This window comes from Ranitomeya imitator, chromosome 2 (assembly GCF_032444005.1).
Source record: "Ranitomeya imitator isolate aRanImi1 chromosome 2, aRanImi1.pri, whole genome shotgun sequence".
Taxonomy (NCBI): domain Eukaryota; kingdom Metazoa; phylum Chordata; class Amphibia; order Anura; family Dendrobatidae; genus Ranitomeya; species Ranitomeya imitator.
In genome coordinates this window covers 832,030,091-832,051,568 of record NC_091283.1, presented here as the reverse complement: position 1 = coordinate 832,051,568, position 21,478 = coordinate 832,030,091, and the positions used below count along the sequence as shown (strand labels likewise).

Below are 21,478 nucleotides of genomic sequence, written 5' to 3'. Positions count from 1 at the left end.
CAGAGCACATACAGTGACCTGGCAATAACCCAAAAACATAGGACGAGCTCTGAGACGTGGGAACTCTGTTGACCGCAATCCCTGATCCTTACCAACCACACTAGAGGCAGCCGTGGATTGCGCCTAACGCTGCCTATGCAACTCGGCACGGCCTGAGAAACTAGCTAGCCTAAGAAGGAAAAATAAGCCTACCTTGCCTCAGAGAAATTCCCCAAAGGAAAAGGCAGCCCCCCACATATAATGACTGAGTGAGATGAAAAGACAAACGTAGAGATGAAACAGATTTAGCAAAGTGAGGCCCGACTTTCTGAATAGACCGAGGATAGGAAAGGTAACTTTGCGGTCAACACAAAACCCTACAAACAACCACGCAGAGGGGGCAAAAAGACCCTCCGTACCGAACTAACGGCACGGAGGTACACCCTCTGCGTCCCAGAGCTTCCAGCAAGCAACAAAAACCAATAAAGCACGCTGGACAGAAAAAAACGGCAAACAAAAATAACACAAGCAAAAACTTAGCTTATGCAGAGCAGCAGGCCACAGGAACGATCCAGGAGGAAGCTAGACCCACACTAGAACATTGACTGGAGGCCAGGATCAAAGCACTAGGTGGAGGTAAATAGGAAACGTCTAACGACTTCACCACATCACCTGAGGAAGGAGACTCAGAAGCCGCAGTACCACTTTCCTCCACCAACGGAAGCTCACAGAGAGAACCAGCCGAAGTACCACTTGTGGCCACAGGAGGGAGCTCTGCCACAGAATTCACAACACACCTCGTACACACACGACTCCGCTCCATACACCTCGTACACACACGACTCCGCTCCATACACCTCGTACACACACGACTCCGCTCCATACACCTCGTACACACACGACTCCGCTCCATACACCTCGTACACACACGACTCCGCTCCATACACCTCGTACACACACGACTCCGCTCCATACACCTCGTACACACACGACTCCGCTCCATACACCTCGTACACACACGACTCCGCTCCATACACCTCGTACACACACGACTCCGCTCCATACACCTCGTACACACACGACTCCGCTCCATACACCTCGTACACACACGACTCCGCTCCATACACCTCGTACACACACGACTCCGCTCCATACACCTCGTACACACACGACTCCGCTCCATACACCTCGTACACACACGACTCCGCTCCATACACCTCGTACACACACGACTCCGCTCCAAACACCTCGTACACACACGACTCCGCTCCATACACCTCGTACACACACGACTCCGCTCCATACACCTCGTACACACACGACTCCGCTCCATACACCTCGTACACACACGACTCCGCTCCATACACCTCGTACACACACGACTCCGCTCCATACACCTCGTACACACACGACTCCGCTCCATACACCTCGTACACACACGACTCCGCTCCATACACCTCGTACACACACGACTCCGCTCCATACACCTCGTACACACACGACTCCGCTCCAAACACCTCGTACACACACGACTCCGCTCCAAACACCTTACACATGCGGCTCCGCTCCGTATACCTCGTACACACACGGCTCCTCCCCATACACCTCGTACACACACTGCTCCGCTCAATACACCTTATACACACGGCTCCTCTCCGTACACCTCATTACACACACGGCTCCTCTCCATACATCTCGTACACACACGGCTCCACTCCGTACACCTCATTCACACATGGCTCCGCTCCATACACCTCGTACACACACACACACGACTGCGCTCCATACACCTTGCACATGCGGCTCTGCTCCGTACACCTCATACACACATGACTCCGCTCCATACTTCTCGTACACACACGGCACCACTCCGTACACCTCGTACACTCACGGCTCCGCTCCATACACATTGCACACGCTGCTCCGCTCTGTATACCTTGCACACACGGCTCCGCTCAGTACACCTCATACACACACGGCTCCTCCCCATACACCTCGTACACACACGGCTCCACTCCGTACACACACGGCTCCACTCCGTACACCTTATACACACAAGGCTCTGCTCCGTACACCTCATACACACACGGCTCCTCTCCATACATCTCGTACACATATGGCTCCGCTCCATACACCTTATACACACACGGCTCTGCTCCATACACCTCGTGCACACACGGCTCCGCTCCAAACACATTGCACATGCTGCTCCACTCCGTATACCTTGTACACACATGGCTCTGCTTTGTACACCCCGTACACGTGGCTTCGCTCCATACACGTCTTACACACACGACTCTGCTCCATACACCTTTCACACGCTGCTCCGCTCCGTACACCTCGTACACATGCGGCTCTGCTCTGTACACCTCGTACACACGGCTCCGTACACCTTACACATGACTCCGCTCCATACACCTTTCACACGCTGCTCCGATCCATACACCTCGTACACACACGGCTGTGCTACATCCACACTGTAAACACCTCCGGACCTCACACATACGCTTACCTTCCTCCAGCGCCATGACAACCAGCAGAGTCCTGTACACGAGGTCCTCCCGATCATGTGACCCCCTGACTCCTCCCATCCTGTGACTTCATCACAGGTCCTGTGTGCACAGAGCAGCCAATATGCTGCTCTGGGGATGCAGGGGTTCAGGGAGCTGACCGGGTGATATACACACCTCCCAACCAGTGTGGGACAACTAATGTCCCGCCCGGGATCGCGGGGCTGACTGTCAAAATCGGGACAGTCCCGCTGGATCCGGGATGGTTGGGAGGTATGATGATTATACTCCTCTAAGCTGTAGAAATGTTTCTGTCATTTCTTCTGGTGAGTGAGACAGCTGCATGTCTTCATAAACTGCACCCTCCTTACAGTACAAACCAACTACACAGACTCCTGTTTCTAAAAGGGCAACCACCCAGCCTGAATTCATCACCATAAATATAGATAATAATCCCCTTTTCCTACAGTCATGTGTCCCCGTCACTTAGTACTTTGGGGGGTCTAATACTTATGATGCATGCAGGACAGAGAATAGACACTAGACGTAATATGGTTGCAGTACCAAGAATGACCACTCGATGCTGGAACAGAAGACAAAAATATGATCTAAACCAGGGGCCACACGAGAGACAATGATCGTTATGGAGGGCCGAACCAATAGGCTGAAATTAATTCTACTCAATATTAATATCAACATATTAATTATACTTATATTAAGATCAATTATATCACTTAATATTGAGCAGAATTAAGCATGCTAACATCCCCCTATATACCATTTGAACCTAAATATAGCCCCTTTAATATATCGTATGAGGCCCACGCAGCCTCCCCATGGCCAGCGTCTGAGGCCCACGCAGCCTCCCCATGGCCAGCGTCTGAGGCCCACGCAGCCTCCCCATGGCCAGCGTCTGAGGCCCACGCAGCCTCCCCATGGCCAGCGTCTGAGGCCCACGCAGCCTCCCCATGGCCAGCGTCTGAGGCCCACGCAGCCTCCCCATGGCCAGCGTCTGAGGCCCACGCAGCCTCCCCATGGCCAGCGTCTGAGGCCCACGCAGCCTCCCCATGGCCAGCGTCTGAGGCCCACGCAGCCTCCCCGTGGCCAGCGTCTGAGGCCCACGCAGCCTCCCCGTGGCCAGCGTCTGAGGCCCACGCAGCCTCCCCGTGGCCAGCGTCTGAGGCCCACGCAGCCTCCCCGTGGCCAGCGTCTGAGGCCCACCCAGCCTCCCCGTGGCCAGCGTCTGAGGCCCACCCAGCCTCCCCGTGGCCAGCGTCTGAGGCCCACGCAGCCTCCCCGTGGCCAGCGTCTGAGGCCCACGCAGCCTCCCCGTGGCCAGCGTCTGAGGCCCACGCAGCCTCCCCGTGGCCAGCGTCTGAGGCCCACGCAGCCTCCCCGTGGCCAGCGTCTGAGGCCCACGCAGCCTCCCCGTGGCCAGCGTCTGAGGCCCACGCAGCCTCCCCGTGGCCAGCGTCTGAGGCCCACGCAGCCTCCCCGTGGCCAGCGTCTGAGGCCCACGCAGCCTCCCCGTGGCCAGCGTCTGAGGCCCACGCAGCCTCCCCGTGGCCAGCGTCTGAGGCCCACGCAGCCTCCCCGTGGCCAGCGTCTGAGGCCCACACAGCCTCCCCGTGGCCAGCGTCTGAGGCCCACACAGCCTCCCCGTGGCCAGCGTCTGAGGCCCACACAGCCTCCCCGTGGCCAGCGTCTGAGGCCCACACAGCCTCCCCGTGGCCAGCGTCTGAGGCCCACACAGCCTCCCCGTGGCCAGCGTCTGAGGCCCACACAGCCTCCCCGTGGCCAGCGTCTGAGGCCCACACAGCCTCCCCGTGGCCAGCGTCTGAGGCCCACACAGCCTCCCCATGGCCAGCGTCTGAGGCCCACACAGCCTCCCCATGGCCAGCGTCTGAGGCCCACACAGCCTCCCCATGGCCAGCGTCTGAGGCCAACAAAGCCTCCTCATGTCCCACATTTGAGCCTCCCCATGTCCAGCATGAGGCCCACACAGCCTCTACTCATGTCCATGTTAAGACCCCCATAGCCTCCCCATGTCAAGATCTCCATAGCCTCCAAATGTCCATAAGACCCATACAGCCTCTCCCATGTGCAGCCAAACATCCCATACACATAGATAAATAAAACAAAAACCACATACTCACCTTTCTCCCGTTCCCCGACTCTGCTCTGCTTCTGTCTCCGATGCGCAGGCTCTGTGCAGTACACAGCTGACACGATGACATGACGTTATTGCATCAGCTGTTTCCCACGCTGATTGGTGGATGAAGTGGTCGGATGCCCCTCCTCCACCAATGCAGTCAGCGTGGATGGAGAGCGGAGACTGGGAAGACTGCGGGCAGGGGTGTGGGTGGGAGGAGACTGTGGGTGGGAGGAGACTGCGGGCAGGCACGTTGGTGGGAGGAGACTGCGGGCAGGCGTGTGGGTGGGAGGAGACTGCGGGCAGGCACGTTGGTGGGAGGAGACTGCGGGCAGGCGTGTGGGTGGGAGGAGACTGCGGGCAGGCACGTTGGTGGGAGGAGACTGCGGGCAGGCGTGTGGGTGGGAGGAGACTGCGGGCAGGCGTGTGGGTGGGAGGAGACTGCGGGCAGGCACGTTGGTGGGAGGAGACTGCGGGCAGGCGCGTGGGTGGGAGGAGACTGCGGGCAGGCGTGTGGGTGGGAGGAGACTGCGGGCAGGCGTGTGGGTGGGAGGAGACTGCGGGCAGGCGTGTGGGTGGGAGGAGACTGTGGGTGGGAGGAGACTGCGGGCAGGCGCGTTGGTGGGAGGAGACTGCGGGCAGGCGTGTGGGTGGGAGGAGACTGCGGGCAGGCGTGTGGGTGGGAGGAGACTGTGGGTGGGAGGAGACTGCGGGCGGACAGAGACAACAAGCGGCGGGCACGGTGCGGACCATGGTGGGCCACTGTTTTCAGCTCCCTGGTTGTCTCGGTTTGCGGGCCGGACTGGAACAGCCAGAGGGCCGGATATGGCCCGCAGGCCGCACTTTGCCCAGGCCTGATCTGAATTAAGAAAACATTGCACAATATCTTCCGGCTCAGCATTTCCCCCTCAATCTTCTGCTGCCCCCAGATGAGACTTTCTATAATCTTCCACTTATAGTTGTAGGAGAAGCATTTATTTTCCTGCAGTGTCATGAGCAACTGGCATTATCACCTAATGTGTCCAAAGTAGGAAGATCGGCCATCATTAGTAATAGGAGAGATTATCTGCACCCAGCACATCGCCCCTGACATGTCGTCTCCTCAGTGATGTCTGGAGATGCTGCTCCGCAGGGGTGGGGATGTTACATTGTGTCATTGTCTTCTCTTATCTGATCCACAAGTAACAATCAGTCTCCTCATTGTGTTTCCTGCAGCGCATGTCCTGCTTCCTTGTCTGATATTGATGAGCTGTTCGATATTGGTGATAAACATACTGATACTGACTCTCATCGTTGTCTGGACTCGTAAGTATCAATATTTATTATCCTAAAGCTAAAACAATGTAACTATTTGGGGTCTTCACTTTACCATTTAAAAAGGGACTTTTTTTTGCACAATGGAGAAACCTAATTGGGGGATTCATTAAGCAAAATGTGCAGAAAATCTGTCTCAAATTGCAGCTTAACCATTGGTGTCCTTGCTGTGTACAAGATCTATTATGTATTATAGACATTTTTGCTCCCAATTAAACCGTTTCCAAAACTGAGTGCAAAATAATCTGTCTAATTAGAGCTGTAAATTACAGCAGATTTATTACTGATCAGTGCTGATATTCTGCCTCTAATATTGGTGCATAGTGACCCGACTAGGCTACTTTCACACTAGCGTCGTGCACAGCACGTCGCTATGCGACGTTGCAGCGAACCGACGCATAGTGTGGAAACGCCGCACAACGGGGGCAGCGGATGCTGTTTTACATCGCATCCGCTGCCCCATTGTGAGGTGCGGGGAGGCAGGGGCAGAGTTCCAGACGCGCATGCGCGGTCAGAAAAGACGCTATCGACGCACAAAAAAAGTTACAAGCAACATTTTTTTGTGCCGACGGTCCGACGCAACACGACGCAACTGTCGCACGACGGTTGCGACGTGTGGCAATTCGTCGCACTGCGTCGCTAATTCAAGTCTATGGAGAAAAAACGCATCCTGCAAGCAATTTTGCAGGATGCGTTTTTTTTTACAGAACAACGCATAGCGACGTGCAGTGTGAAAGAGGCCTAAGAGGAGAAGTGAAAAAAGAAAGTGTCACACATGTCCAGCAGGAGCCTAATTACTGATTGAAGAGATCAAGATGTCACCTTCCCCCAAACTATTTATATGCTCCTGTAGCTCTTTGAAAAACAAGTCCAAGGAAACCTTTACACAGCCGGTCCCTTCCTCCATTACTGAGAAATCAGGGATTGAATTGACATGCAAATGAGGCTGAATAGCTATAGTAGATCTGAAGCCTCTGTCACTCCAGCTCTATTCCCTGCCCAGCGCCGCCTCCTCCTTCCTTGACTGACGTAACACAGCTTAGAGACTGTCAGTGAAACAGGAGGAGGTGACCCTGGGTGAGGAATAGAGCTGGAGTGACGGAGGCCTCAGATTTACAAACAGTTCTTTAGTCTTATTTGCATATAAATTCAAACCCTGATTCCTCAGTAATGGAGGAACGGACCGGCCATGGAAAGGTTTTGCTGGACTTGACTGTGATAGAACTTTATGCACATATGAACAGTTCGGGGTGAAATCCTGCTGACAGTTTCCCTTTAACCCCTTCCTGACCTTTGACGCACCGTATGCATCATGAAAACCTGTGCCATTTCGACCTGTGACGCAGCATATGCGTCATGGCCGGATTGGGCTCCTGCAGGCCGGGTGAAAGGGTTAACTGTAATTTCATCCGGCCTGCAGGGACAGGAGGAGTTGTACTTCAGCCCAGGGGGGGTGGCTTCACCCCCCCGTGGCTACGATCGCTCTAATTGGCTATTGAAAGTGAAACTGCCAATCAGAGCGATTTGTAATATTTCACCTAAAAAACTGGTGAAATATTACAATCCAGCCATGGCCGATGCTGCAATATCATCGGCCATGGCTGGAAACACTGATGGGCCCCCACCCCACCGATCGCCCCCCCAGCCCCCCGATCTGTGGTCCGCTCCCCTCCGTCCTGTGCTCCGCTCCTCCGTCCTCCTGTCCGCTCCCCCCGTGCTCCAATCCAACCCCCCTGCACTCTGATCCAACCCCCCTGCACTCCGATCCACCCCCCCCGCACTCCGATCCACCCCCCCGTGCTCCGATCCACCCCCCCGTGCTCCGATCCACCCCCCCGTGCTCCGATCCACCCCCCGTGCTCCCCCCCCCCCCCACGCCATCATACTTACCGAGCCTCCCGGGGTCCGTCCGTCTTCTCCATGGGCGCCGCCATCTTCCAAAATGGCGGGCGCATGCACAGTGCGCCCGCCGAATCTGCCGGCCGGCAGATTCGTTCCAATGTGAATTTTGATCACTGTGATAGGTTTTATCACAGTGATCAAAATAAAAAAAACAGTAAATGACCCCCCCTTTGTCACCCCCATAGGTAGGGACAATAATAAAATAAAGAATTTTTTTTTTTTTCCCCCACTAAGGTTGGAGTTAGAACTAGGGCTAGGGTTAGGGTTAGGGTTTCGGTATGTGCACATGTATTCTGGTCCTCTGCGGATTTTTCCGCAACGGATTTGATAAATCCGCAGTGCTAAACCGCTGTGGATTCATCGCGGATTTACCGCGGTTTTTCTGCGCATTTCACTGCGGTTTTACAACTGCGATTTTCTATTGGAGCAGTTGTAAAACCGCTGCGGAATCCGCAGAAAGAAGTGACATGCTGCGGAATGTAAACCGCTGCATTTCCGTGCAGTTTTTCTGCAGCATGTGTACAGCGATTTTTGTTTCCCATAGGTTTACATTGAACTGTAAACTCATGGGAAACTGCTGTGGATCCGCAGCGTTTTCCGCAGCGTGTGCACATACCTTTAGAATTAGGCTATGTGCACACGGTGCGGATTTGGCTGCGGATCCGCAGCAGTGTTCCATCAGGTTTACAGTACCATGTAAACCTATGGAAAACCAAATCTGCTGTGCCCATGGTGCGGAAAATACAGTGCGGAAACACTGCGTTGTATTTTCCGCAGCATGTCAATTCTTTGTGCGGATTCCGCAGCGTTTTCACCTGTTCCTCAATAGGAATCCGCAGGTGAAATCCGCACAAAAAACACTTGCAATCCGCGGTAAATCCGCAGGTAAAACGCAGTGCTTTTTACCCGCGGATTTTTCAAAAATGGTGCTGAAAAATCTCACACGAATCCTCAACGTGGGCACATAGCCTTAGGGTTAGGGGTGTGTTGGGGTTAGGGTTGTGGTTAGGGGTGTGTTGGGGTTAGGGTTGTGATTAGGGTTATGGCTACAGTTGGGATAAGGGTTAGGGGTGTGTTGGAGTTAGAATTGAGGGGTTTCCACTGTTTAGGCACATCAGGGGGTCTCCAAACGCAACATGGCGCCACCATTGATTCCATCCAATCTTGTATTCAAAAAGTCAAATGGTGCTCCCTCACTTCCGAGCCCCGACGTGTGCCCAAACAGTGGTTTACCCCCACATATGGGGTACCAGCATACTCAGGACAAACTGCGCAACAATTACTGGGGTCCAATTTCTCCTGTTACCCTTGTGAAAATAAAAAATTGCTTGCTAAAACATCATTTTTGAGGAAAGAAAAATGATTTTTTATTTTCACGGCTCTGCGTTGTAAACGTCTGTGAAGCACTTGGGGGTTCAAAGTGCTCACCACATATCTAGATAAGTTCCTTGGGGGGTCTAGTTTACAAAATGGGGTCACTTGTGGGGGGTTTCTACTGTTTAGGCACACCAGGGGCTCTGCAAACGCAACGTGACGCCCGCAGACCATTCCATCAAAGTCTGCATTTCAAAACGTCACTACTTCACTTCCGAGCCCCGACATGTGTCCAAACAGTAGTTTACCCCCACATATGGGGTATCACTGTACTCAGGAGAAACTGGACAACAACTTTTGGGGTCAAATTTCTCCTGTTACCCTTGGGAAAATAAAAAATTGGGGGCTAAAAAATCATTTTTGAGGAAAGAAAATTTTTTTTTTTTTCATGGCTCTGCGTTATAAACTTCTGTGAAGCACTTGAGGGTTCACAGTGCTCACCACACATCTAGATTAGTTCCTTTTGGGGTCTAGTTTCCAAAATGGGGTCATTTGTGGGAGATCTCCAATGTTTAGGCACACAGGGGCTCTCCAAACGTGACATGGTGTCCGCTAATGATTGGAGCTAATTTTCCATTTAAAAAGCCAAATGGCGTGCCTTCCCTTCCGAGCCCTGCCGTGCGCCCAAACAGTGGTTTACCCCCACATATAGGTTATCTGCGTACTCAGGACAAACTGGACAACATTTGTGGTCCAATTTCTCCTATTACCCTTGGCAAAATAGAAAATTCCAGGCTAAAAAATCATTTTTGAGGAAAGAAAAATTATTTTTTATTTTCATGGCTCTGCGTTATAAACTTCTGTGAAGCACCTGGGGGTTTAAAGTGCTCAATATGAATCTAGATAAGTTCCTTGGGGGGTCTAGTTTCCAAAATGGGGTCACTTGTGGGGGAGCTCCAATGCTTAGGCACACAGGGGCTCTCCAAACGCGACATGGTGTCCGCTAACAATTGGAGCTAATTTTCCATTCAAAAAGTGAAAAGGCGTGCCTTCCCTTCCGAGCCCTGCCGTGTGCCCAAACAGTGGTTTACCCCCACATATGAGGTATCGGCGTACTCGGGAGAAATTGCCCAACAAATTTTAGGATCTATTTTATCCTATTGCCTATGTGAAAATGAAAAAATTGAGGCGAAAATAAATTTTTTGTGAAAACAAAAGTACTTTTTCATTTTTACGGATCAATTTGTGAAGCACCTGAGGGTTTAAAGTGCTCACTAGGCATCTAGATAAGTTCCTTGGGGGGTCCAGTTTCCAAAATGGGGTCACTTGTGGGGGAGCTCCAATTTTTAGGCACACGGGGGCTCTCCAAACGTGACATGGTGTCCACTAAAGAGTGCAGCCAATTTTTCATTCAAAAAGTCAAATGGCGCTCCTTCCGTTCCAAGCCCTGCCGTGCGCCCAAACAGTGGTTTACCCCCACATATGAGGTATCAGCGTACTCAGGACAAATTGGACAACAACTTTCGTGGTTCAGTTTCTCCTTTTACCATTGGGAAAATAAAAAAATTGTTGCTAAAAGATCATTTTTGTGACTAAAAAGTTAAATGTTCATTTTTTCCTTCCATGTTGCTTCTGCTGCTGTGAAGCACCTGAAGGGTTAATAAACTTCTTGAATGTGGTTTTGAGCACCTTGAGGGGTGCAGTTTTTAGAATTGTGTCACTTTTGGGTATTTTCAGCCATATAGACCCCTCAAACTGACTTCAAATGTGAGGTGGTCCCTAAAACAAAATGGTTTTGTAAATTTTGTTGTAAAAATGAGAAATCGCTGGTCAAATTTTAACCCTTATAACTTCCTAGCAAAAAAAAATGTTGTTTCCAAAATTGTGCTGATGTAAAGTAGACGTGTGGGAAATGTTATTTATTAACTATTTTGTGTCACATAACTCTCTGTTTTAACAGAATAAAAATTCAAAATGTGAAAATTGTGAAATTTTCAAAATTTTCGCCAAATTTCCATTTTTATCACAAATAAACACAGAATTTATTGACCTAAATTTACCACTAACATGAAGCCCAATATGTCACGAAAAAACAATCTCAGAACCGCTAGGATCCGTTGAAGCGTTCCTGAGTTATTACCTCATAAAGGGACACTGGTCAGAATTGCAAAAAACGGCAAGGTCTTTAAGGTCAAAATAGGCTGGGTCATGAAGGGGTTAACTCTTAACACAATATTATATCATATTTCCCACTTTTATATACGTTTATCAAGCAAAATGCACCAGAAAAGTTCTGAGTGAAATGTATGAAGGACGTGCGCTATGCTACAGATTAATAAATATAATCATGTGGAGCTGCAGAAACGCTGCAGAAAGATCGCACTTTTTCACAGAAAACTGACATGAGGGGTTACTAATGTATATTTTTATTTTTGGCATAGTCAGTCCTGCATCTCCTGACACAAACTCATCAGTCTCAGGTTTATATGAAGCTGTCAGTCCGGACATTGTGGTCTGTACTTTGGCTGTGAATGTCGGACATGTGAAGCAGAACTCTGCAAGTTTTCTGCTCACAATTAGGGCCCCTTTCCACTTGTGTGAGAAAAAAACGGTCCGATTTTCGGACCGAAAAAACGGATGTAACGTGTGCGAGTGCCATGCGAGTGTCATGTGATTTTTTTTATCGCAACATCCGTATGACATCCGTATTGCTGTCCGATTTTTACGCACAGGTCTCCTTTGAAAAGCCGGTAATTCAGCGCAGAGTACAGTAAAATCACAGTGACAGGTTAGATTAGAGTAGATATATACACATAGAATAGGTATATATATATATATATATCAGGGAGACACCTATATATATATATATATATATATATATATATATATTTATATTTAATGCAGCGCTAGATAGCTTTAAAGCTGGTAATTCAGTTACCGGCTTCTTCTTTCTCCTTCCTAAACCAGACATGATATGAGACATGGTTTACATTCAGTAAACCATCTCATATCACCATTTTTTTGCATATCATGTCGGGTTTAGGAAGGAGATAGCAAAAGCCGGTAACTGAATTACCGGCTTTAAAGCTATCTAGCGCTGTATGAAATATTAATATATATATATATATATAGGTGTCTCCCTGACATATATATATATATCTAATATATAAAGCTGAATGTGTGTATGTGTGTATGTATGTATGTCCGGGATTGGCATCTGCACCGTCACAGCTACAGCCACAAAATTTTGCACAGTCACACGTCTGGACCCTGAGAGCGTCATAGGCTATGTTGTGAGGTGAAATTTTAACCCCGCGCTTTCCAATTCACCAAACAATTTTGCCCCTATGTACATAATGGGAAAAAATGAAAGGAAAAGTGTTGGAGGCAAATTGACAGCTGCCAGATGTGAACAAGGGGGACTTAAAGAATGAGAGCGATGGCGCCAAAGTATATACCGTACAGTTGCTAAGGTGGTGCCCCGACATGGGATACTCACCACACACGGGGATATGAACACACACACAAAATGCGCCACACACTACCACGTGCTTGAACACATATTACCCTCAGCACACATTTCACCACACATACACCAACCTCGCCACATAAGTCGAAACACAAAAGTCGCCGCTCAAAACTTGCCACGCGCAGAACTCGCCACATGCAAAAACTAGGCTCTTGCAAAACTCGCCACAAGTGCAAAACTCACCTCATGGAAAACTCGCCACATGCAAAACTTGCACACGCGGAAAAATTGCCACATGTACAAAAGTTGCAACACATGCAAAAGTTGCCTCACACAAAACTTGCACATACTCAAAAGGCCCCACACATAAAACTCGCCATGCGCAAAACTTGCTGCACACAACTTGCTACACTAACCTGTCACATGCAACTCGACACACAAAAAGTTGCTACACGCATGTTGCCACACAAAACTCATCTCACAAAAGTCGCTACATGCATGTCGCCACACGCAACTCAACACACACAACTTGACAAACGAAACTCGCCCTAAAACACACACAAGTCTGGTATTATCCTTCAAAAATAAAAATTAGATTAATAAGCAGACAAACTACAAGAGCAACAAATGTACCATATAGGAAATACGGCAGCTGTCAATCACATGACCTGTCTATTATGTGTATGTGTGAGCTAATATATACTGCCAGGGGGGGAGGGCTTCCTGTTGGCTGGGGATTTATCAGGCTGCCAATTTAGCTTACAAATACTGAGGTAAAAATACTGAGCAAATAATGTGTGAACGAGGTCTAATACAGGAGGAGATGACACACAGGTATATACTATATACAGGGGAGATGACACAGATATATACTATATACAGGAGAGATGACACACAGGTATATACTATATAGAGGAGATGACATACAGGTACATACTATATACAGGAGGAGATGACACACAGGTATATACTATATACAGGAGCAGATGACCTACAGGTATATACTATATACAGAAGGAGATGACATACAGGTATATGCTATATATAGAAGATGACATACAGGTATATACTATATACAGGAGGAGATGACACACAGATATATACTATATACAGGGGAGATGACACACAGGTATATACTATATACAGGAGGAGATGACATACAGGTATATACTATATATAGGAGATGACATACAGGTATATACTATATATAGGAGGAGATGACATACAGGTATATACTATATACAGGGGAGATGACACACAGCAGGTATATTATATATACAGGAGATGACATACAGGTGTATACTATATATAAGGGAGATGACAAACATGTATATACTGAGGTGAAAATGAAAAGGTGTGAGTGCAAAATGATAGGAGTGAGGGAAAATAGTGGAGTGATCGGAAAATGACAGATGTGGGGTCGAAAGAGGAGTGAGGGAAAATAGTGGAGTGATTGGAAAATGACAGATGTGAGGTCGAAATGACAAGTGTTAGGGGGGAATGAGAGGAGTGAGGGAGAAAATGAGAGATATGAGGGGGAAAATGAAAGATGTGATTGGGAAAATGAGAGGCGTGATGGGAAAATAAGAGAAGTGAGGTGCTATAACTAACCACAGATATTTACTATGCCCAGGCAACGCCGGGCTCTTCAGCTAGTATATATATATACCTATTCTATGTGTATATATCTACTCTAATCTAACCTGTCAGTGTGATTTTACTGTACTCTGCGCTGAATTGCCGGCTTTTCTAAGGACACGGGTGCGTAAAAATCGGACAGCACTCACATGGTGCGAGTGCTGTGCGTTTTTTTTCTCGCACCCGCATGCTGCGATTTTTTTCTCAGCCGACACAGATTTTTCTCAGTCCGATTTCGGCTGAGAAAAAAATCGCAAATGGAATGTCACCTATTGATTAACATTGGTCCGAGTGCAATCCGATAAAAAATCGGATTGCACTCGTCCGTTTTTCTCACAAGTGGAAAGGGGCCTTTAGTTTATTGCTATAAAATGTCCTCATCCTTTTTAAATTGAAGTTCTGCAGCAGCTGAGGTGTGTAACATGAGGTTCTGCAGCAGCTGAGGTGTGTAACGTGAGGTTTTGCAGCAGATGAGGTGTGTAACATGAGGCTTTGCAGCTGATGAGGTGTGTAACGTGAGGCTCTGCAGCTTATGAGGTGTGTAACGTGAGGCTCTGCAGCAGATGAGGTGTGTAACATGAGGCTCTGCAGCAGATGAGGTGTGTAACATGAGGCTCTGCAGCAGATGAGGTGTGTAACATGAGGCTCTGCAGCAGATGAGGTGTGTAACATGAGGTTCTGCAGCAGCTGAGGTGAGTAACATGAGGCTCTGCAGCAGATGAGGTGTGTAACATGAGGCTCTGCAGCAGATGAGGTGTGTAACATGAGGTTCTGCAGCAGATGAGGTGTGTAACATGAGGTTCTGCAGCAGATGAGGTGTGTAACATGAGGTTCTGCAGCAGATGAGGTGTGTAACAAGGTTCTGCAGCAGATGAGGTGTGTAACGAGGTTCTGCAGCAGATGAGGTGTGTAACATGAGGCTCTGCAGCAGATGAGGTGTGTGACATGAGGTTCTGCAGCAGATGAGGTGTGTAACATGAGGTTCTGCAGCAGATGAGGTGTGTAACAAGGTTCTGCAGCAGATGAGGTGTGTAACGAGGTTCTGCAGCAGATGAGGTGTGCAGAGTGTGAATCAGGAGAAGCAGAGACCAGAACTATAGCGCATTACTGGTCAGATGATGGTGGAGTTTCTTCATTGATTCAATGTATCTATAATATAAGGCTGGGAGCGTCACTCTGTCCGAAGCCTTTATAGACTGCGCAAGCGCCGGCGCAGTCTGGACCCCACAGAGTGACGCTCCCAGGAGATCGCGGTATGTGTAAGCACTGAACGCACACCGCGATCTCCACCGGAGAGGCAGGGACGCGCCAGGAGGGTAAGTATATTCACCTGTCCCCCGTTCCAGCGCTGCGTGCGGCTCCGTCTCCCGGGTCCTCTGCCTGTGACGTTCACAGTTCAGAGGGTGCGATGACACGCTTAATGCGCGCCACCCTCTGACTGAACAGTCACAGGCAGAGGACGCGAAACACGGAGCGGCGCACAGCGCTGGAACGGGGGACAGGTGACTATAGCAAGTGTCGGGGGCCTGAGCGAGCGGCGATACCGGCACCTGACCCCCACAGCGCGCCGGTGTCCCCGCCTGCTCAGGCCCCCCAGCACTCGGCGCCCAGCGACGATAGGTGAGTATGGCAGCAGCATACGGGGCATCTAATACAATGGAGCATCTTATGGGGCCATCAACCATAATGGAGCAGTGTACGGGGGCATACACTATGGAGCATCTTATGGGGCCATCAACCATAATGGAGCAGTGTACGGGGCATATACTATGGAGCATCTTATGGGGCCATCAACCATAATGGAGCAGTGTACGGGGGCATACACTATGGAGCATCTTATGGGGCCATCAACCATAATGGAGCAGTGTACGGGGCATATACTATGGAGCATCTTATGGGGCCATCAACCATAATGGAGCAGTGTACGGGGCATATACTATGGAGCATCTTATGGGGCCATCAACCGTAATGGAGCATTGTACAGGGCATATGGATGGGAGCAGCAAATTACAGAACGGTGGCGCAGGATGGGAGCAGCACATGACAGAACGGGGGCGCAGGATGGGAGCAGCACATGACAGAACGGGGGCATGTCAGGATGGGAGCAGCACATGACAGAACGGGGGCGCAGGATGGAAGCAGTACATGACAGAACGGGGGTGCAGGATGGGAGCAGCACATGACAGAACGGGGCGCAGGATGGGAGCAGCACATGACAGAATAGGGCAGCACATGACAGAACGGGGGTGCAGGATGGCAGCAGCACATGACAGGATGGGGGCGCAGGATGGGTGCAGCACATGTGAGAATGGGGGCGCAGGAGGGAGCAGCACATGTCAGAATGGGGGCGCAAGATGGAGCAGCACATGACAGAATGGGGGCGCAGGATGGAGCAGCACATGACAGGATGGGGACGCAGGATGGGTGCAGCACATGTGAGAATGGGGGCGCAGGAGGGAGCAGCACATGTGAGAATGGGGGCGCAGGATGGAGCAGCACATGACAGGATGGGGGCGCAGGATGGAGCAGCACATGACAGGATGGGGACGCAGGATGGAGCAGCACATGTCAGAATGGGGACGCAGGATGGAGCAGCACATGATAGGATGGGGACGCAGGACGGAGCAGCACATGACAGGATGGGGACGCAGGACGGAGCAGCACATGACAGGATGGGGACGCAGGATGGAGCAGCACATGACAGGATGGGGACGCAGGATGGAGCAGCACATGACAGGATGGAGACCATATAACAATATAAATGCTCGCCACCAGGGCGTAGAACGGGTTCAATAGCTAGTATAAATATACTAGCTGTTTCCAGCCAGCTAACGCTCTGCACGCTCATTGCTATCTAATTAATGCTGCTAGTGAATAAACTAAAGTAAATAATGACAACATTCAATAGCGCTTATGCAGCGCCCCAGCGTCCTGGTCGTTGCAGTACTGACGCTCCGCCGCTAAGGGGAGTGATGGTACGCCTGATGACACTGAAGGAGTTCACCCGACCAGGTATCACAGACACCCATACACTTCATAGTCTGGCCTCAAGGGGGAGCAAAGGGCACTATGTATTAGGCCACTCCTCACACTTTGGTAAAACTGGGGGTTTGACCGAAAGTTAGTTAGAAGCTGACTGGGTTGGAACCAAGCAACATCCTGTGGCAGAGGGTGTTGCGGGGAAAGACTCAGGGGGGTCCCTGTCAGGGGTGGGACCCTGGCAGAGACCTAGCGAACAGGACAGAACGTTAAGGAACCGCGCCTGCACTACGTTGCGGCGGTATCTCAAGAAAGGACAAGAAGCGAGGTTTATTGTGGAGAGTGAGAAACGAGATCACAGCAAAAAGGAGATAACACCAGTAGGAGTCGTGCCGTAAGATCGAGGCAGCATCCTACTGAGGCGTGTAGCCGGTGGCCGGAACGCCGAGGAAGTATTGGGCTCCAAGCATTACTTCAAACCGCGGCAGGGTAGTTGACTTTAGGTTGGCTGTCTCACCTAAATCACCTAAGAAGACATAGGGGGCAATTGTGGGAGAGGGGCGACTCTAGGGTCCCGGAAGAACTCCAGGCCTACCCGTCATACGGGGGCGTCCTAGCCATATCATCTGGGGGCCGAAGAGAAAAAGAACATCAGAGAAAGTTGTGGGAAAGAACACCAGATACAGACACAACAGTTGTGAGGACTATCCCGTGGTGCTAAGCAAGGGAGGACTACAACATATAGGCGCTAGTTGGTAGGCACAGATTTCCACCTGCAAATAGAACTCTGGAGGTGCCATCGGACCGGCCGGTCTCAGCCAGCCCTGTTAGCAGTACTCCGGATTGAGGATCCTGAAGCCTTCAGTAAAGAGGTAAAGAGACTGCAACCCTGTGACCTCGTTATTCGTCGCGACTTACACCACGCACCACCATCTCACTTTTCATTGGATGCCCCTTAGCAGGGTCACGGACCGGGTCTAGCCACCGTGACAACCCCAAGACTGAGATAGAGAGGCCCGGTACCGAGTACCCCGCGGCCCTGCGTCTGGGGGCGCTCCACTTACGCAGGTGGTAAATTAACTTAAAATGAAGTTAATAACAATAATAATCATTTAAAATCTGAATAATACTAATAATACATTTTATAGACAGTGTAAAATCAAAAACAAACGGAGCCTCGTGTGGTAATGTGGGGGAACGGAGCCTCGTGTGGTAATGTGGAGGGACGGAGCCTCGTGTGATAATGTGTGGGGACGGAGCCTCATGTGGTAATGTGGAGTGTTATCATCTGGTGGTTTAGGAACAACATGAGACAAGCTCTGAAGGAGGTGGTATCTGTACTGACCGCAAACCCTGAACCTAGCAGCGCAACTAAAAATAGCCGTGGGGGGTACCTGACGCTCCCTAGACCCCTCGGCACAGCCTAAGATCTAACTTCCCCTAAAGATGGAAACAGGAAACCTATCTTGCCTCAGAGAAAATCCCCAAAGGAAAGATAGCCCCCCACAAATATTGACGGTGAGAGGAGGGGAAAATAACATACGCAGAAATTAAATCAGATTTTAGCATAGGAGGTCAGTCTAGCTTGATAGATAGGACAGGAAAGGATACTGTGCGGTCAGTATAAAAACTACAAAACAATCCACAGAGTTTACAAAAATCTCCACACCTGACTAAAGGTGTGGAGGGTAAATCTGCTTCCCAGAGCTTCCAGCTAACAGAAATAATCCATACTGACAAGCTGGACAAAATATAGAATGCACAGAACAATAAGTCCACAACATGTGGACTGAAATGAGCAAAGCCAGGACTTATCTTTGCTGAACTGGTCAGGAAACCAGGGAAATCCAAGCAGAGATGTGAATCCAGCCAGGAAACATTGACAAGTGGCACTGGCTGAAGGGAAGAGCCAGGAATAAAAGCCGAGCAGAAAGACAATTAGTGGAAGCAGCCGCAGACTACTAAATCCAAGGAGCAGCCATTCCACTTAAAACCACCTGAGGGAGCCCAAGAGCAGAACTCACAAAAGTGCCACTTACAACCACCTGAGGGAGCCCAAGAGCGGAATTCACAACAGTACCCCCCCCTTGAGGAGGGGTCACCGAACCCTCACCAGAGGCCCCAGGCCGATCAGGACGAGCCAAATGAAAAGCACGAACCAAATCGGCGGCATGGACATCGGAGGCAACAACCCAAGAATTATCCTCCTGGCCATAACCCTTCCACTTGACTAGATACTGAAGCCTCCGCCTCGAAAAACGAGAATCCAAAATTTTCTCAACCTCATATTCCAACTCTACCTCAACCAACACCGGGGCAGGAGGATCAACCGAGGGAACAACGGGCATCACATATCTCCGCAACAAAGATCTATGGAAAACATTATGAATGGCAAAAGAGGCTGGAAGAGCCAAATGAAAATACACCGGATTGATAATTTCAGAAATCTTATAAGGACCAATAAACCGAGGCTTAAACTTAGGGGAAGAAACCTTCATAGGAACATGACGAGAAGACAACCAAACCAAATCCCCCACACGAAGCCGGGGACCAACACACCAACGGCGGTTAGCAAAACGTTGAGCCTTTTCCTGAGACAAAGTCAAATTGTCCACCACATGAGTCCAAATCTGCTGCAGCCTGTCCACCACAGAATCCACACCAGGACAATCAGAAGGCTCAACCTGCCCCGAAGAAAAACGAGGATGAAAACCAAAATTACAAAAGAAAGGTGAAACCAAAGTAGCCGAACTAGCCCTATTATTAAGGGCAAAGTCGGCCAACGGCAAGAAAGCCACCCAATCATCCTGATCAGCAGACACAAAGCATCTCAAATAGGTTTCCAAGGTCTGATTAGTTCGCTCAGTTTGGCCATTAGTCTGAGGATGAAACGCCGAAGAAAAAGACAAATCAATGCCCATCTTAGCACAAAAGGCCCGCCAAAACCTAGAGACAAACTGAGAACCTCTGTCAGACACAATATTCTCAGGAATACCATGCAAACAAACCACATGCTGAAAAAACAATGGAACCAAATCTGAGGAGGACGGCAACTTAGGCAAAGGTACCAAATGGACCATTTTAAAGAACCGGTCACAAACCACCCAGATAACAGACATCTTCTGGGAAACAGGAAGATCCGAAATAAAATCCATGGAAATATGCGTCCAGGGCCTCTCAGGGATCGGCAAAGGCAAAAGCAACCCACTAGCGCGGGAACAGCAAGGCTTGGCCCGGGCGCAAGTCCCACAGGACTGCACAAAAGCACGCACATCCCACGACAAGGAAGGCCACCAAAAGGACCTAGCAACCAAATCTCTGGTACCAAAAATCACAGGATGACCAGCCAACACTGAACAATGAACCTCAGAAATTACCCTACTTGTCATCTATCAGGAACAAACAGCTTCCCCACAGGAGAGCGATCAGGTTTATCAGCCTGAAATTCCTGAAGCACCCGCCGCAAATCAGGGGAGATGGCAGTCAGAATCACCCCCTCTTTAAGAATGCCAACCGGCTCAAGGACTCCAGGAGAATCAGGCAAAAAACTCCTAGAGAGGGCATCAGCCATTACATTCTTAGAACCCGGAAGATACGAGACCACAAAATTAAAACGGGAGAAAAACAGGGACCATCGAGCCTGTCTAGGGTTCAGCCGCTTGGCCGACTCGAGGTAAATCAGATTCTTATGATCAGTCAAGACCACGATGCGGTGTTTGGCTCCCTCAAGCCAATGTCGCCACTCCTCAAATACCCACTTCATAGCCAACAACTCACGATTGCCAACGTCATAATTGCGCTCCGCAGGCGAAAACTTTCTGGAAAAAAAAGCACACGGTTTCATCAAAGAACCATCAGAATTCCTCTGAGACAAAACGGCCCCTGCCCCAATCTCAGAAGCGTCAACCTCAACCTGAAAAGGAAGAGAAACATCCGGCTGACGCAATACAGGGGAAGAAGTAAATCGGCGTTTAAGCTCCCGAAAGGCCTCAACAGCCGCAGAGGACCAATTCGTCACATCAGCGCCTTTTTTCGTCAAATCAGTAAGGGGCTTAACCACACTGGAAAAGTTGGCAATGAAACGGCGATAGAAATTAGCAAAGCCCAAAAATTTCTGAAGGCTCTTCACAGATGTGGGTTGAATCCAGTCATGAATGGCTTGGACCTTCACAGGATCCATTTCCATAGACGAGGGAGAAAAAATAAAACCCAAAAAAGAGA

General features: G+C 49.9%; 1 protein-coding gene across 2 annotated transcripts in view; it reads left to right on the top strand.

Moving 5' to 3' along the window:
* Positions 1-21,478, top strand: part of LOC138666024 (C-type lectin domain family 2 member E-like) — a 63,210-nt gene that overhangs the window by 29,194 nt on the left and 12,538 nt on the right. For both annotated transcript variants that reach the window (XM_069754086.1, XM_069754085.1), the window contains exon 2: positions 5,857-5,946. In XM_069754086.1, the coding sequence (XP_069610187.1) occupies positions 5,857-5,946 (90 nt within the window). The remainder of the gene's footprint in view (positions 1-5,856; positions 5,947-21,478) is intronic.